The sequence below is a fragment of the Camelus bactrianus genome, chromosome 4, assembly GCF_048773025.1.
Source record: "Camelus bactrianus isolate YW-2024 breed Bactrian camel chromosome 4, ASM4877302v1, whole genome shotgun sequence".
NCBI classification, from domain to species: domain Eukaryota; kingdom Metazoa; phylum Chordata; class Mammalia; order Artiodactyla; family Camelidae; genus Camelus; species Camelus bactrianus.
In genome coordinates this window covers 83,905,039-83,921,931 of record NC_133542.1, presented here as the reverse complement: position 1 = coordinate 83,921,931, position 16,893 = coordinate 83,905,039, and the positions used below count along the sequence as shown (strand labels likewise).

At 48.2% G+C, this 16,893-nt stretch overlaps 2 protein-coding genes and 1 pseudogene across 3 annotated transcripts in view; 1 reads left to right on the top strand and 2 right to left on the bottom strand.

Moving 5' to 3' along the window:
* IPPK (inositol-pentakisphosphate 2-kinase) overlaps window positions 1-16,569 on the top strand; it is a 51,340-nt gene extending 34,771 nt beyond the window's left edge. The window contains exons 10-14 of one of the 2 annotated variants that reach the window (XM_074362991.1): window positions 1,558-1,708; window positions 2,419-2,521; window positions 11,483-11,562; window positions 13,841-14,060; window positions 14,193-16,569. In XM_074362991.1, the coding sequence (XP_074219092.1) occupies window positions 1,558-1,708; window positions 2,419-2,521; window positions 11,483-11,562; window positions 13,841-14,060; window positions 14,193-14,222 (584 nt within the window). In that variant the 3' untranslated portion in view covers window positions 14,223-16,569. Of the gene's footprint in view, window positions 1-1,557; window positions 1,709-2,418; window positions 2,522-11,482; window positions 11,563-13,840 lie in introns of both variants that reach the window. The other variant, XM_074362992.1, reaches the window with a different exon arrangement.
* On the bottom strand, window positions 9,002-10,185 carry LOC105078834 (ATP synthase peripheral stalk subunit OSCP, mitochondrial pseudogene; annotated as a pseudogene).
* The window catches only part of CENPP (centromere protein P), a 218,795-nt gene continuing 218,312 nt past the window's right edge, over window positions 16,411-16,893 (bottom strand). Inside the window, exon 8 of the mRNA XM_010967487.3 lies at window positions 16,411-16,722. Coding sequence (XP_010965789.3) covers window positions 16,595-16,722 — 128 coding nt within the window. The 3' untranslated portion in view covers window positions 16,411-16,594. The remainder of the gene's footprint in view (window positions 16,723-16,893) is intronic.

Here is a 16,893-nt window from a genome sequence, read left to right as displayed (position 1 = left end):
TTAGATGGGGAGGACTAAGGCACAGAATGTCGAGGTCCCGCAGCACAAAAGCCCTTTAGGGTGGACGGGTGGCTTCATTGGGCGGCAGTTTGCAGACAGGTGTCAATACAGGAGTGTGAGACCTGTGGCTCCGGGCGCCTCCACTCGAGGCCCCATTCCTCGCAGACTCACCAGTGGGCTGACTGTGACTTGGTGGGAATCCAGGCTGCAAGGTGACCCAGTGACTGGTAGGGGTTTTTACCATGCACGTTAACGGGCCCCTCATTTGCCGCCTCTGCCATGGCTGGAGGGCTCCGTGTCATGCTCAAGTACGAGGCATGTGGACCGACAGCGAGGAACTTATTTTTAGGGGCCGACTAGGAAGATTCAGATTATTCAAGTTTTGTGCTGACGGCTGGCTGTACGACACAGAGAGATGGCGCCCTGCTTCCGTGCGGGTTTTAGGCGTTGTTTATCACGCAGCTGCCCAGGCACAACAAATTACCCTTCTTCTAGCCCCCAGGCCGAGTTCTTCTTAGCACGAATGGCTTTTGTGGGCATTTTTCTTGTTGCAAAAGTGACACCTGATCATTTCAGGAAATCTGGTGACGTTATGCCCATATTCGGGGACCTAACTGCTTTTAAGTAGATGGAACGTGTCTGGAAGGACACAGATGGACCCTGGTTGCTGCGGGAGTGTTGCCGCCTGTGGTCTTGCCTTCCAGACCTTCCCTGCACACACACACCCACACACGCACACACGCACACCTGACCCAAGGGAGGCGCAACCTTAACATGACAAGATCACGTTGTATCTGTAACCTGCTGCTTTTACCTAATTAGCATAAATCTGTATCTACATCAGCAAGTGTATTTTTTGAACTTTTATTGACCATGAGGTAGAGACTCCACTCTACAGATACCCTGTAATTTTAATGGATCCCTTCTAGCTGGGTCTGTGCATTTTCACACTGTCTTGCCTCACCGAGCATGTTGTGCCAGAATTGGGAGGTCCGAGCGCCAGGACTGCACACGGCCGCAGCGGCTCCCTGCGACTTGGACCCACGCTCAGCGACGTCTGTTTGTTCACAGGACGTGGGTCTTTCCTGGAAGGGTGGGGTAAATGGGCTGGGACTCTGGCTCCCTAGCCCTCGAGGCCCCTGGTGCACGGCAGGGGCCCGAGAACGCTGGAGTGTGGAACGGACCTGGTTTCCGCACTGTCCCTGCCGTGACAGCTCCCTGCTCAGTGTGGCCGCTCGCCTCTCTGCGTGGGCCGTGGCTCTAGGCGCCACAGGTGCAGTCCTGCAGATCTGGGGATGCCCCCGTGGTTGTTCTAAATGATGTGCCTTGTCTGATACAGACTAAGGGTCATCTCTCTAAACTTAGGTCTGGGCTGGTGTGATGGAGGCGGAAGGATGTTGAGAGGAAGGGGAGGGCCAAGGGACACATGGGTCATGTGCCCCAAACACCCACTCGTCGCAGCCCCAGCAGCTCCGTGAGGCAGGGTGCGGCCTGTGCCCGCCGCCTTCTTCAGTCCTCGACAGTAAACCTCTCATTTTCCCCTGATGTTCTTGGTAGGAAAAAACACCCCGGAGCGCTCAGGGTTACCGAAGGGCTGTCTTCTGTACAAAACCCTCCAGGTGCAGATGTTGGACCTGCTGGACATCGAAGGCCTCTACCCTCTGTATCGGCGGGTTGAGCGGTACCTGGAGGAGTTTCCTGAGGAGAGGTGAGGACCAGGGCCCCTTTCAGGGCCCGCGACAGCCCTGAGGGCAAGATGGAGATGGGGCAGTGGGTCGCCCCAGTGGGAGGCCAGCACGGGCCCCGCACAAGGATGGCTCACCTCCGCCACCCCCCCCCCCTGCCCCCAGACGCCAGGCCCTGTGAAGGAGGACCCGGGTCCTGTCAGATCAGTGGTCACTTGGCCGCTTCTAGGCGGGAAGGCACATCCTGGGAACAGACGGGACAGTCCCACAGCAGGCCGTCCCGTGTCCTGAGCTGGGCTCAGCCTGCAGGGGGCAGTGCCGCTCCGCGGCCAGCCAGCTGCTCCCGCCCAGCCCCGGGCTCTGAGTCAGCCCGGCTCCTTCAAGCCCCCTCCGGCCGACTCGGTGTGGGTTGCGGGGGTCCACGCCTGTGGCATGTGTTGGGGCTGGGGCCCTTGCCCCGGCCTGGCTCTATTTCCTCCCCACCTCCCCTTCACCAGCATCTCTGATCTGGACGCCATTTGCCGTAAACAAGAGACATTCAGCCTTGGCCCTCCTAGTCTTACAAATTCTGTTTAAAACCTTGATGCTTCCGAAAGAGTTTAGCGTTAGGAAGAGATGGATCCACTAATGTTCTTTAAAACCAGATGTGTGATTCTTAAACTGTTAAGAATTTAACAAACAATTTCCAGGCCGCTTTGTCATCCTGTTTTTTCTGTGTGTTTTTTCCCTTCAGAAAAACATTGCAAATAGACGGGCCTTATGACGAAGCATTTTACCAGAGGCTGCTGGATCTTTCCACTGAGGACGATGGCACGGTGGCCTTTGCACTGACGAAGGTGGGTAGACCCTTCCAGACACACGCTGTGTGCTCCTCAGGCTCTCAACACTCACTCGGGGATTTCCCAAGAAGTGTTGCTCTGTACCTCCCCTGATGGTTAAAGCAGAAAAATTGGGAATTAAAAAAAAAAAATGTAGCTGAAGTGTCCCAGACAGGCTGGGCCAGGTGATGGTATGTTACTTTCGTTCTGGGGAGGATTTCCCCCGGCTCCGCTGGCTGCAGCCCACCCTGGCCCAGCCCTCTCCGCACCCGCCCCGCGCTGAGGTCCAGGACCTGCGGCCACTGCTCTGTGCTTCCTTCCCAGCTGCCTGCGAGCAGGCTGGGGCCGACCATCCGCCCCCTTACCGCCCTCGCCGGGCCCCCCCGAGGCTGCGTGTGGCTGGCTTCCCTCCTCCCCAGAACTCGGGCCAGGGCGCAGCCCGGGAGAACCTCTTAGGGACGAGGCCCGGTCCTGGGCTTTCCGGGTCTGTGGAATCAGGGAGTTCAGGGGCTCCATGCACTTGGATAGGGAAAAAGTGACATCTTTGTTTTCACTAACCTCTGATCGAAATTTAGTGTTTCCTTCCGCCACGAATGTGGCAGCAACTGCTGTGGGGTCAGCAGGACCCCAGACTTTGCCATTAAGAGAAATCAGACCCTTTCATTTCACACTGTAGGCGCTACAGACATCTCATGATGTCTTTCTATTCATCGCTCCTGAGGTTCTGTTACGTAGTAAAGCAAAAACATTCACTTTAAACAATATTTTGGTATTTGAAATGATCGCTCTTCTGTCTTTTTCTTTTCTGAATTTCAAAATGTTACTGTGAGAGGGATGCGGAGGCTTCCCTGGGCTGGCAGAGGTTTTGCCAGATCCTAAAACGGTTACGGAACACTGCTCTAGTGAGAGCCAAGTGACAAAAGGCGGGCACAAGCCGAGTGGCCTGCTCCTCCGTGCCCCCTGGGCAGCTGCCCTGGGCGTCTGGCCCAGCTGTCCCGGTGCTGACCGCGTGCCTGTGGTTCTCCACTTGGGGAGGGCCCTCCCTGCTGTCCGTGGCCGAGGCTTGGGCGCTCTTCCGCAGGTGCTGGGTGGCTGAGGAGGTCCGCTCTGAAGCTCAGGGCCCCCGAGGGAAGTAGCTGCGGTGCTTGGGGCAGAGCTGGCCTCCAGGCGGGGAGAGATCCCGAAGGGGGCCTCTGTGTCAGAGTAAAGCAACAGGCTGTCCTTCCGTCGTCTGCAGCCTGGGTACGCAGATTTAGGAAGTATCCGTGGTCTGTCTTTCTTCAAAAGAAGAAACAGGACTTCCTTCTTTTCCCCCCTGCATCTCTATATTTTTCAAAATTCCTAATAAATAGGCACGGATTATTTTTAAATTTTATTGCAGTTTTTTAGCCTCGTGTATGAACATATCTTGTGAGAGATTTAAGCAGCTGTGATGTAACTGTCAGAATGACTGTAATGGGAACACTGAGGCAACACTGAATGCCGGTGCAGAGAAACCAGATGTGCAGAACTTAACGGGCACTCACCCTGTGTAACGCAGCACCTGCACAACTGGGCGTCTGTCACAGAGGAGGGAAGACATAACACTCATCCAGAGCCCTGTACAGGAGTGTTTGTAAATAAAGTCATTTATTTAAAAAAAAAAAGCCTTCTTTGTAATAGCTAGAAACTGGGCACAACTCAGGTGTGTGTCAGCAGGTGGCCCACAGCAGGTTACGTAAACTGGAACTGCTGAGCAGTAACAAGGAGCGAGCTCTGGATGAGTCTCCAGAGAAACGTGCTGAGTGACAAAAGCCAGTCCCAGACGGGCACACACGATCATTCTTGAACAGACAAAGATGAGTGGCTGCTGTGGGTTGGAGAGGGGGTGGAAGGAAGGTGGGTGTGGCCGTAAAAGCAACGAAAGGGATCTTGTGGTGAAATTGTTCTCTTTTAACTGTGTTTATTTGTTTAACTGGATTTGACTGTGGTGGTAGATGCGGGAAGCTGTGTGTGTGATAAAGTACACACACACACACACGAGTACACGTAAGACTTGGTTGGGAGATGGGAATGAAATCATGGTGTGTGTCGCTGTCACTGTGGGGCTGTGATGTTGTGCTGTATAGTTTTGCAAGGTGTCACCATTGGGGGAGACGGGGTAAGGCATACTCAGGAGGTATGTTTTGATCTCGAAACAATTAAATGACAAAGATTCAAGCAGTGAGTGTATAATATACAATATGACAGTGTTCCTGCCTAAGCAGCAGACATCAACTGTTAATAGTATGTGTCTTTTCAGAATTTCACACTAACACACACACACTCACTCATACCGTTTGGCGGGTTGTCCACACTCTGTATGCTGTTCATCAGATGGCATTTTATGTGGCTGGAGGTCTCTCTGTGTTGGAATATAAGCGTCCGCCTCTTTTTTTGTTGTTGTTTTATAGAGTTAAGTTCTGTTAGTTGGAATCTGAAGGGGATGGTTGTGAGCCTTGAAACTGGGGAGCAGGTTGAGAACGTTTTCTGGGCCGCAGACTCTAAAAAGTTCTTTCATGACGACTGTGTATCTAATTGAACTTTGGACCTCTGATGAAATGAGAGAGGAGAGGATACTGGATTCATTCTGAAGCTCAGGAAACTGCAGCCCAGAGTAACTCTTGCTTTTTGACGACTGTATAGTGTTCTACAGCAGGAGTCAGCACACTTTTTCTATAAAGGGCCGGACAGTAAATGCTTTGGGTTTTGTAAGCCATCTATCTCTGCTGTAGCTATTCAGCTCTGCCATTAGAGCTCAGAAGCAGCCCTAGACAAATAGAAAGGAGCATGGCTGTGTTCCAGCAAAGTTTTAGTTACAGAAATAGGTGGTGGGCTGGATTTGGCCCTGGCCTGTGGTTTGCTGACCTCTGTTCACTTTTGCCTGTTAGTTTTTATATTGCATTGTTTGCTCAGTTGGTTTGGAAGTTAGATATTCTGCTATATCATTTTTGTGGTTACTTGTCCAGTTTGACCTTGCATATATAAAGACTAAAGTTAATAATTTGACTCCTACTCCCACCCCAGCCCCCGCTGCACAAATACACAATGTAGGAAATTGGGACACTTTAATTCCAGTAATCTCTCCCACCTTATATGCAGTTATTGGCTGTTACTCTGTTTGTCTTGTTCTTTTTTAAAAATCCACAACTTACAGTATTATTTTATACAGGTGTTTGTTTAGGTCAATCACATTTACCTATATCTTTGCTAAACATTCTTACATCTCAGATCTTTCCTCTTTTTCCCTTTTTTTCCTGTAACTTACATATCATACAATTGATAAAATTTACAAACTACAATTTACCTGCCTAGAGTGTGCAGCTTAGAATTTTTACTCTATTCACAGGTATGTGTCATCATCATCACGGTCAGTTTTAGAACATTTTCATCACCTTAAAAAAAATCCTATACCCTTAGGCTGTCGTCTCCTTATCTCCTCATCCTCACCACCTGTAACCACTAATTTACTTTCTGTCTCTATGGATTTGCCTACTCCAGACATTGCATATGAATGGAATCATTTAATAGGTGGTCCTTTATGACTGGCTTCCTGCAAGTCAGCATAATATTTCCAAGGTTCATGTGTATTGTAGCAGGTATCAACACTTCATTACTTTTACTGGCTGAATAATATTGCATTGTTTAGGTACACTACATTTTGTTTATCCATTCATCAGTTTGATGGGCATTTGGGTTGTTTCCACTTTTTGACTATTATGTATAAGGTTGCTATAAACATTTGTGTCTAAATATTTGTGTGGACATGTTTTTGCTTTTCTTGTGTGTATACCTAGGAGTGGAGTTGCTGGGTCAAATGGTAACTCATGTTTAACCTTTTCAGGAACTGCCAGACTGTTCTCCAAAGTGGCTCTACCATTTTACATTCCCACCAGCAGTTGTACAGGGTCCCAGTTTCTCCGTATCTTTGACAATACTTGTTACCTGGCCTTTTTAGCCATCCTGGCGGGTATGAAATGGTATCTCATCATAGTCTTGATTTGCACTTCCCTGAAAACTAAGAGCATTTTCTCATGTGCCTGCAGCCCACTGGCCTATCTTCTTAGGAGGAATGTTTATTCAGATCCTTTGCTCACTTTTTAATTGTGTTATTTGTCTCATTGTTGATTTGTAAGGATTCTGTATATTGTGGATAGTATAGGCCCTCATCAGATACATGATTTGCAAATATTTTCTTTCATTCTGTCAGAGATCTTTTTCACTTTTCTGATAATGTACTTTGATGCAAAATGTTCACAATTTTAAAATTTTATTTATTTGTTTGAAATACAGTTGATTACAGTACTATAATTAGTTTCAGGTGCACTGCACAGTGATTTGACATTTGCATACATTGTGATACGATCACCGTGATAAGTCTAGTAACGATCTGTTCCTATACAAAAAAAAAAAAGGTTTTCGTTTTGACGAGGTCCAGTTTACCTAATTTTTCTTTTTGTTCATGCTTTTGGTGTCATATCTAACAATCCCTTGTTAAATCCAAGGTCATGAATATTTTCCCCTGTTTCTTTAAAGAGTTTTAGATCTTTTTTTTTAAGAGTTTTAGATCTTAAATTTTGTTCTTTGATCCATTTCGAGTTATTCTTTGTATATGATTTGAGGTAGGGCTCCCGCTTCATTCTTTGCACACGGATGTTCAGTTGTCCGCACGCCATTTGTCGAAGAGACTGTGTTTCTTCCCGTAGATGTGTGGGTTTATTTCTGGATGCTCAGCGTGGCCCCTTGATCTGCATGCCTGTACTCAAGCCTGTACCTTGCCTTGATTACTGTTGCTTTTCAGTAAGTTCTGAAGTTAGGAACTGTAAGTTCTTCAGCTTTGTTCTTTTTCAAGACTGTTTTGGCTATTTGGAGCCCATTTTAATTCCATATGAATTTTACAAATCAGCCTGCCAAGCTCTACCAGGACGCCAGCTGGGAGTGTGATAGGGATTGTGGTGAATCTGAGGAGGGTGTGCGGCCGCCGGCTTCACGATGGTGAGTCTTCCTGTTTGTTAGCGTGGGATGGCGTTCCAGTTATTTACATCTTTGTTTTTACTTCAACAATCTTTTGTAGTTTTCAGAGCATATATTGTGTACTTTGTCACTTTAATTACTGAATGCTTTCTTTTTGAGGCTGTTGTCAATGAACTTTTCTTAATTCCATTTTTAGATTGATCATTGCACGTGTATAGGAATACAGTTTGTTTCTGTGTATTGGTCTCGTAGTTTACAACCTTGCTGAATTTACTAGTTCCTTAGGATTCTCCCTATATAAGATCTCTTAGAGATAGTTTTACTTCTTCTGTTCCAATTTGGGTGCCTTTTATGTTTTGTTCTTACATGACAGCCCTTGGCTAGAACCTTCAGAGCAATGTTGAGTGGAAGCAGCAAGAGCAGACGTCCCTGATTTGTTCCTGGTCTTACTGGGACGGCGCTCAGTCTCTCATCATAACGTGTAACGTTAGCTGTGGGCTTTTTGTAGATCCCCTTTATCGGGTTGGAGAAGTGCCCTTCGTTTCCTAATTTGTTGAATTTTTTTTTTTTAATCATGAAAGGATGTTGGATTTTGTCAAATGTCTTTTCTGCATCAATTGATATTATCATATGTTTTTTATTTTTTATTCTATAGTTATAATATGCTAGTTTATTTTTGGATATTAAAACCAACGTTGCATTCCTGGGATAAACCCACTTGGTCATGGCATGTGATCCTTCTTATATGTTCCTGAACTCAATTTGTTATTATTCTGTTGAAGATTTTTGTGTCCACACTCTTCAGAGATAATTGGTCTGTAGTCTTCATTTTTGGCCTTTTTGAATGAGCTGAGAAGTGTTTCAGCCTCTTACTTTGGAGGGGCAAAGTTTTGAGAAGGATTGATGGCAATTCTTTAAATATTTGATAGGATTCGCCAGTGAACCCATCTGGGTCTCGGCTTTTCTTTGTAATACCCTGTTGGTTTGACACCCAGTTCAGTCTCTTCACTTGTTACAAGTCTAATTGTATTGTCTGTTTCTCCTTTAGTCCATTAGTCCATTTTGGTGATTTGTATCTTTTTAGGAATTTGTCTATTTCACCCAAGTTGTCTAATTCATTGTCCTACGGTTGTTTATAGTTTATAGTTTTCCTCTTCTTCTTGAAGTACATCCTTTAGAAGTTACATTAGTGACAGTCTTTTGGTAAATTCTCTCTGTATGTGTCTATCTGGATAGTTTGAAAGGTAATTTTCAAAAGCACAAAGAGGATTGATTGTTTTTCTCTTGGTATTTAACCGTTTTACGCAGCATCATTTGACCGTGGATGTTGCTGCTGAGATGTTTTCTGTCTGTCGATCTGTCCTCTCACAGGAGGTGAATTTTTTTTCTCTATGACTGGTTTTAATGTCTTCTCTTTTTCTATTTGACATTTTAGTGCAATGTGATGAGGTGTGGTGTACTTTTTTATTCTGCTTGGTGTTATGTTGTGCTTTCTCTATTTGTGGATTTGTCTTTTTTTTTTTTTTTTTTTTTTTCTGTTCAGGAAGCATTTTATTGTTGCTCCAAGCTTAAGAATTTTCACTGACAGAAAATCAACACTTTTAGGAAATCTCCCGCATTGCTCTGCTCAGCTTCTGAATCTTGGTTTTTGCAGACATATCAACATATTTCTCTCCAATACGGTCAATCATTCCACCCATGATTGATGGGTCAGTCTTAACTTCCAATTTACTTAGGAAGCTCTTCAGGACCGTTTTTAATTCAGTAAGAGTGGCTTCATCTAAAGTGGATGCAGTGGTAACCATGCAAGGTACTTCTCCACGGTGGACACTCATCATGGTGAACAAGGCAGAGATGACACCAGGGGTGTTGCTCAAGCGACCATTCTCAGCAAGCAAGTTGATCAGATTGGACGTGAGGGGAGAAAACGTCTCTTTTGCTGACATGTCATCCAGGCTTTTCACTTTAATGGAACGCTTTACATAGGGATTCATAATAGAAGCCGCCAATTTGGGTTCCTTCAAGATTTGTGCTACTCTCAGCAATTCCTTTTCCACCTGCTCCAGTTTATTCTGTTTAGACGCAGCAGAATAGAGAGCAGTGGCCTAGCGACCTTCGATACCATGTACTTGAACAGGTGGCCTCACAAGCTTGGCAAACGGCCTGACCACAGGTGTACTGAAGCGTCGCACCTGCCGGGAGAGCCCGGATACCACTGGGGCGGCCATCATCTCCTGGGCGGCGTAGGTCAAACCCGAGTTGACGAGAGAGCGATTTGTCTTTTAGTTCTGGAAAATTCTCATCCATTTTCTCTTCGTATGTTTTCTTCATTATCCTGTTTTCTTCTTCTAGGACTCTAATTAGGTATCTATCAGACTTCATTTTTACAATTTTCTTCAGTTCTACCTTCCCGTTCACTGAGTCTTTCTTTACCTGTATCTAATCTGCTAGTTCATTTGTTCATTGAGTTTTCCATTTCATTAGTTAAATGTTTAATTTCTCAAAGTTCTGTTTGGCTCATTTTCACATCTCCTTGGTATTTTTGATAGTTCCTTGCTTGCCCACTTTTAAATATCTTTTATTCCTTTAAGTAGTTTATGAATATTTATTTTATATTCTGTATCTGATATCAGATACAATAAAAACCTTGGAGGTGAAAAAGCTCTTGTTATTTTGGCTGACCCATCCATGCTGCCTTGTTTGCTTGGGTTTTTAATGCTCTATGATTGAGAGCTCACAATTGTTTGGCCTTGACCTGTGGGGATCCTGGGGACCTAAACAAGGGATGCTTTCCTTCAGGGAAAATATGCACCCTTGGCTTAAAGAAGAAGTCTCAGGTTTAGACCCTGTTCTCTGTGGCTTGTTCCTACAAACCATGCATGTGCCAACCCTGCCTGTAGGGCAGTTCAGCCTTCCCAGTTGCTCACTTGCTCAAAACCCTAGTTTCAGCTCTTTGGGGAGTGACTGTGAAGATTTGGATTATGGATTTCCCTTCCCTTCTATTTTAAACTCAAGAAGACATTATTATTGTTTTTTACAGTCAGTGTCTGTTTACCCACATATTTATCTATTGCGTTACCCTTAATTCTGCCCTGCCTCTCTGACCTTTTATCTGGGATCATTTTGTTTTTGTCTGAAGACCACCACCCTTTAATGTTTCCTGTAGCGTACATCTGCTGGTGATTCATTCCTCGTTTGTGTTTAATAATTAGTGATTTTTTTTTCTCATCATTCCCGAATCTGTGTCTTGATGTCTTTCCTCAGTTTTGGAAAATTTGGGGCCTTAACTTGTTCAAGTTTTGTCTCTGCTCATTCTCTTTTCTTCTTCTGGACTCCAATTACATGTATGTTAAACACATTTTCCTGGCGGACATCATTCCAGGCAGTACCTTCAGATCTACAGGTGCTCATAGCCTGGCCTTAACAGCACGAACTTCAGAGCCAAGATTCCTGGTTTTGAGTCCAGCCTTTCTGCTGCCTCGCTGTGCAGAGTGGGTGGGTTCTGTCTGTTTCCTTATCCCAGCACTGGGTCCCTGGCAGTGCCTGCCTGTGGGGTGCCTGTGGGGTTGCTGTAGGATGAGGTGAGTTAACACGCAGCCTGGTGACCCCTCTGGCTTCAGTGTCTTTCGTGGTGGCTGTGTGACATTTCAGTGTGCTGTGCGACCGGGGGATGTCTTGAGGTGTAGAGTGACACTTGCTCAGTGCTGCCAAGTGCGGCTAGCTCAGCAGTCGCTGAGGCCACTCTCTGCTTTTTCTACAAGGTGGGCTGTGATTGACTTGAAGACAAGTCCTAAGTCCCAGGGTTGCGAATCAGGGTCCGCACACTCCCTGCAGTGAGAGGTCAGGAGGCAGGACCGGCCTCTAACGAGCGCTTCGGGCTTGGGTCTTCCTGACCCACATCCGGGTCTGGGACCCGTTCCTGGCCCTCGCTGGTGGGGCGGGGGTGTGGGTGGCAGCGCCCCGGAGCTGACCTCTCCTTCCCCGCAGGTCCAGCAGTACCGCGTGGCCATGACAGCGAAGGACTGCTCCATCATGATCGCGCTGTCCCCTTGTCTGCAGGACGCGAGGTGAGCTGCCCCCCGCCGTGCCACGTGTCCTCGGCCTGCCAGGATTGTGCGGCCCGGCAGCAGAGCCGGCATCCCTGTATCAGAGAGGCCCCGGCAAGCTCTCGTTTGTTAACAGAGGCCGGTCTCTAAGGCCTGCCTGTTGTCCCGGGGGTTATTAACTCTTGCTCTTCAGAAGCTGGTCACGCAAGTCAAAAAGGCATTTTTGAGGATAATTTTAAAAGACTGTTCTAGTAAATTCAAGATTACTGTTATTTTCTAAGGAAATACCTCAAGGACTTAGAAGCAGTTTGGATACTGTGGTGTGAATTCTTTTCTCTCAGAGAAAGCCTCAGGCTCCTGTCAAGACTCCGGCCCAAGACCCTGTAGGTGCCCGTGGGCCTGTTTCCAGCTCCGGATGCGCTGACCTTCGCGGGCACTTTGAAGCCTTTAAAACAACACATCCACTGTCCGGGCCCTTCTTTGCAGCACCTCTCCTTGGATGTCATTACCCAGTCTCCTCTCCTGCCTTTTTTTAGGAACGCACAATGAACCTGATAATCTTTTCTCAGTGATGAGATGGCACCTCCAGTATTGACCTTGAGGGCGCCAAACCCCACACACAGCATTTGTGGAATGTTCCACATGCTTCTGATGTGTGTTCTTGGGTCAAGATGACCTCGTCACTGGCTGCCAGCCACCCTGTTTTCTGATGCTTTTGAACTGAGCATTCCCAGGAGTCCCGCTTCTTGGCAGGCACAGAATTGTCCGTTTTCTGATAGGAAACAAGGAAGGATGTTTATAGAGCATAACTGGGAAAATAAAAAAGGTTGTTCTGTTTAGTTGAAAACTCTTATCATCCCCTAAGAAACTGCCCAGTGCCCAGCTGTGAGGAATCCACTTGCTGGATGAAGCTAGTGGTGTTAGATGAGAGAAAAGTACACAGAAGGTCTTCCCTGCACCTCTAAACAAGGATGCAGTCGGGATACAGAAATGTGGGGGCTGAGGGCCGGGAGTCCTGACCCCCTTGACCAGCTGCTCGACAGAAACCGACACACTGGCAGAGGAGCAGGGACACGTGTCCAGACCCTTCTGAGCCATGTGGCCGACAAATGGTCAGACTCTCCTGGGGAGTGGCCCTGGGGCCACGCCCCCACCAGCCTGTGTGCGGACGCGTCATCTTACTGGCTATTGGTCCTGATGTGATGTGCGGTTCCCCGAGGGCCAGGGATGTGCACTGCCCCCAGCCCAGCTGCGTGGAGCTTGGCTTTCGGGCCCTGAGAGTGAGACGCAGAAGCAAGACCTTAATTAGCACGTTCTCTGCTCTTCAGAGGGGTGTAGCTACGCCCCCAGCCACTGAGCCAGGGATTCATTGTTTCTGTAAACGGTATTTCTGAGCAAGAGTTGAGTGAGAGTGCAGGCCTTCATCATCCTCACCAAATAGAAGGATGCTCACTGGCCTTCCCTTTCCCAGGCAGATTTCCAAACTGGTGTTTGGTCTGTTTTATTTTTTTAACAATTTCTAAGTCCAGAAGAGTAGTGTGCCTGGGAAAACCAGGACTCCTGAATACTTCCCTTGGGCTAAACTGAGCTTGAATAATATATTTAACCAGTCGTTCGGATGCACACTGTGTTTGGAGCACGCTAAGAGCTCAGTGGTACATAACACAGTCTTCGTACAAAACTCAGAATTAGCCTGGAAGTGTTTTCAAAGTACAAATTATTGTTCATGTTTTGTTATTATCATATGACTCTTCCAACATTTAGAAAAACCACAGAACTAAAACCCCGAGAAACAAATTACAAAACACTGCAGATACAATTTTGAGAATAAAACATGAAACCAGACCTGTCTCTCTCCAAATGCGAAAAACCATAAAGGAGCATGAGTTCCTCAGCAGACATGGGAAAAGACACGTCAAGAGAAGTCTGTTCTTAGCAGTTTATCCATTTGGCTGTTGAGGGGCCAGATCTACTTTCTGCTTTTTCTTAGGTTTTGTAATGCTTGGCTCCTGATGACGTAACGTTTTCGGCATTCGTTTATACTACTGGGAGAGGGGGAGTAGCAGTCGGGTATTCGACATGATTGCTTTTCCATCTTTCTGCACTGTAACCCTCTGTCGTCTGGCGTGCTGGCAGGTACCACAGTGGGTGCCTCTCCCGCAGAAGCGTCAAACGCTAGCGCACACAGCTGGCACAGAGTCGGAATGCGTGTGGACGCACAGAGTGGGCGCTCGTGGTGAGCCGGGAGGAGAGGGTTTGGGAGGTTTGTGTGTTCTCAAAATTGCTCTTTTGCTTCCAGCTCCGATCAAAGGCCCATTGTCCCTTCGTCGAGATCCAGGTTTGCCTTCTCTGTGTCTGTGCTGGACCTGGACCTCAAGCCCTACGAGAGCATTCCTCATCAGTACAAGCTAGACGGCAAGATAGTCAACTACTATTCAAAGACTGTACACGCCAAAGATGCCGCCGTGATGTCGACCAGGTTCAAGGACAGCGAAGATTGCACTTTAGTTCTCCACAAGGTCTAATTTTTTCTCCCCTGTAGCATCTTTGAAACTTGAACATAGAATGTGAAGGTTGAGTGATAGAGCTATTTTCTGTTGTCTTGGGTGACTTTTGGCTGTGAATGCTTTTGCTTTTTAACCCCTGTTCAGGTGGGGCTGCCTCCGGGAGACACGGAATGAAATAGCACTAAGACATCCTCCAGGACGAGGAAGGACGGACCGGAGCCCCGCACTGTGCTGTGTCCCAGGAGGCCCCTCTGGGTGGGTCTCCCTTCCTGCCCAGGGCTGTCTAGTCTCTACAAAAAAAGCCTTATTATAAGACCCAAGGTTTGGCTCTCCTACCACCAGAACCCTAACATAGAAAACTTGAATTGTCATGCACACCTTACGGTTTGGACTTTAAGGACAACACGGATACTACTGGAACTCTCCCAGCTGAGTTACCCGGTCACTTTGTCAATGCAAGCCACGTGTCAACGCGGGTCAGTGGCTCCCTGCGGTGGAGGGCGATGCGCTGTTGGCGTGGACATCAGTTCTGAGCAGCGGACTCGGGTCCCTGTGCACGTGCCCCACCTGCCGCTCTGCACAGGGTCGGCAGGGAGCGTGGGACTCAGGTCAGGGGGAGACACCACTCGTGTGAGCAGTGACTTAGTGTGTGTGTGTGTGTGTGTGTGTGCGCGCGTGTGTGTGTGCGTGTGCGTGTGCATGCTGAATGAGTCTGTCTTTTGACGTTAAGGGAGACGAGGCGTTCTTTTCCACCTGGAATTGCTGCTGTGGGTGTGGGAAACAGCTGCCACTCGGCGCGACGGTGGCCCCGGGGTGGATGTCACGGGGTAGCTGTGCTCCTGCCAGCTCTGTGTTCCTGGCATTTTGGGTGTTTGTGGAACTTCGGTTACTTCTGCAAGCCAGCACCGAGTCTTCCCTCCGCCCCATCCCTGCTCCTCCCTCGGGCTCCACTGACACACATGGGGGTGGTGGCCTCGGGTGGTGCCGGGCCACCTCCCCGTCGGGGCTGCCTAAGGCCCTGCTTCCGTGAGATGAGCGACTCCTGGCTGGCACCCAGAGGGCTCTTGTTGGGGTCACGAAAGTGTGCCCAGCTGCTATGAAAACTGTTGGGAATCTTGGCTTCATTTTTTATCCTATGGGAGGTTGTATAGATAGATTATTTATATCATCGTATTGAGGGACTAATGAAGGCTTATTGTAATATAATATTATAATACTAGCAAAACCATGAAATTGTATGAAAAATACTACACGAATAATAAGGAGAGTATTTTGCTGATTGTAAATTTTTTTGTGGGGAATTTTGTGATAAATTGAGAATTACGCTTATTTGAATCAAGCCAGCTCTTCTAGAATTTATTCTTCAATTCTGTCCTACCATTTCCTTCTTACTTCTCCACTTGGGCGATACTCAGATGACACACGACCCTCATCCGTGTGGTGTGTTGGGGGTACAGGGGCTTTGGGGGGCTCCGCCCGTAGGGACGTTCTCGTGGGCAGGTTGCAGGCTCCCGAGTGCGTGGAGGTGGGCGGCTGCCCGGGCTGGTTTGGCCTGAGGTGGTTCCTTGTTGGGGGCCTGGGGTGAAGCTGGTCTCGCCGGGCCCCAGGGTGTGCAGAGGACCCCGATTCCCTATGTGCGGAGCCTTGGGGCTCTGGCCTTTCAAAGAGGCTGGGTGGGCGGCCTCCCGTGGCCTGTCCTGGCTGCACTGGGCAGACTGGAAACAAGCAGCCAATAGTTGGGGAAGATGGATGGGCGAGCATCCCTGCTGGATGGCCCTTTTGGCCCAAGCCTGTGCTCCTCTCACATGCCACCGTGCCCCCCCCACCCCCGCCCCCCGAGGCCCTCATTCCGACTGAAACAATATTTTCACCTCTTCTACTTTAAACTGGTGACTCAGGCCAGTGTAGCACTTAGAATCTGGGGGACTTTAACAAAGACACTGTTTCTTCTGTTCCGGGACACCAGGGGTGCTAGGGACAATGCCGTATTTGCTGTCTTCCTGCCTTTTTTAAGCTAACTGCTCTCTTTTTTCGTGTGTGGAAGCCCCAAGCAGAGTGACTGTCAGAGGATGTGCTGCTGAGAGGTGCTCTGAATGACTCCAAGAGCTGGGAGATTGGGGGGGGGGTGTCTCCTGGGGTATCTGAGGAATGTCTTAAGAAATGAGGCAGCCTTGGCAAGGGGCCTGCCTCCAACAGTCCCCAGGCGCTGAGTGGCAGCAGGAAGCCCGCCCCCACGGGATGACTCGGAGCTGCTGTGAGGCGGGGGGCACAGCAGCTTCCCGCACCCCAGGACAGACGTCCACTCCTGTACTTTCTCATGTTAAGTTTACTTTGAAAAATACTGTGTCACTTGTTTGGCATCTGGAATTTAAATAACTGTATTTATTTTTCATGTCCTGACAACTTATATATAATGTGCCATAATTGCATAAACACGTTCTAAAGAGGTAGGGTTTCTAAGTGGAAAAAAAGCAAATGTTTATATTCAATAAAATCCCCTGCCTCCAGGGGCAGCATCTTACTCTTCTGTGTTCACTGTCTGGGAACTAGTTCTCCTCTGTGCAAAGCGATTTTATCAGGCTTTCCAGAGTGGCTTCAATGCCCAGCACACCCAGCAGGGTTCGGAAGCTGAAGGGAGCAGTTTCGACGACTCTGTTCTTGTCCAGTTCCAGGGCTGTTAAAGAAAACACACTGTAAGAAATTTCACCGAGGCCGCCCCTCATTCCCGCCTGGCCACAGTGAGCGGGAAGCCGGGATGACCGACTCAGGGCCGGGCACAAAGCCCCTACCTGCACGCCAGGGGCGGAGACAAGCGTGCATTTAGCCCAGGAGGGCCACGGGGGAG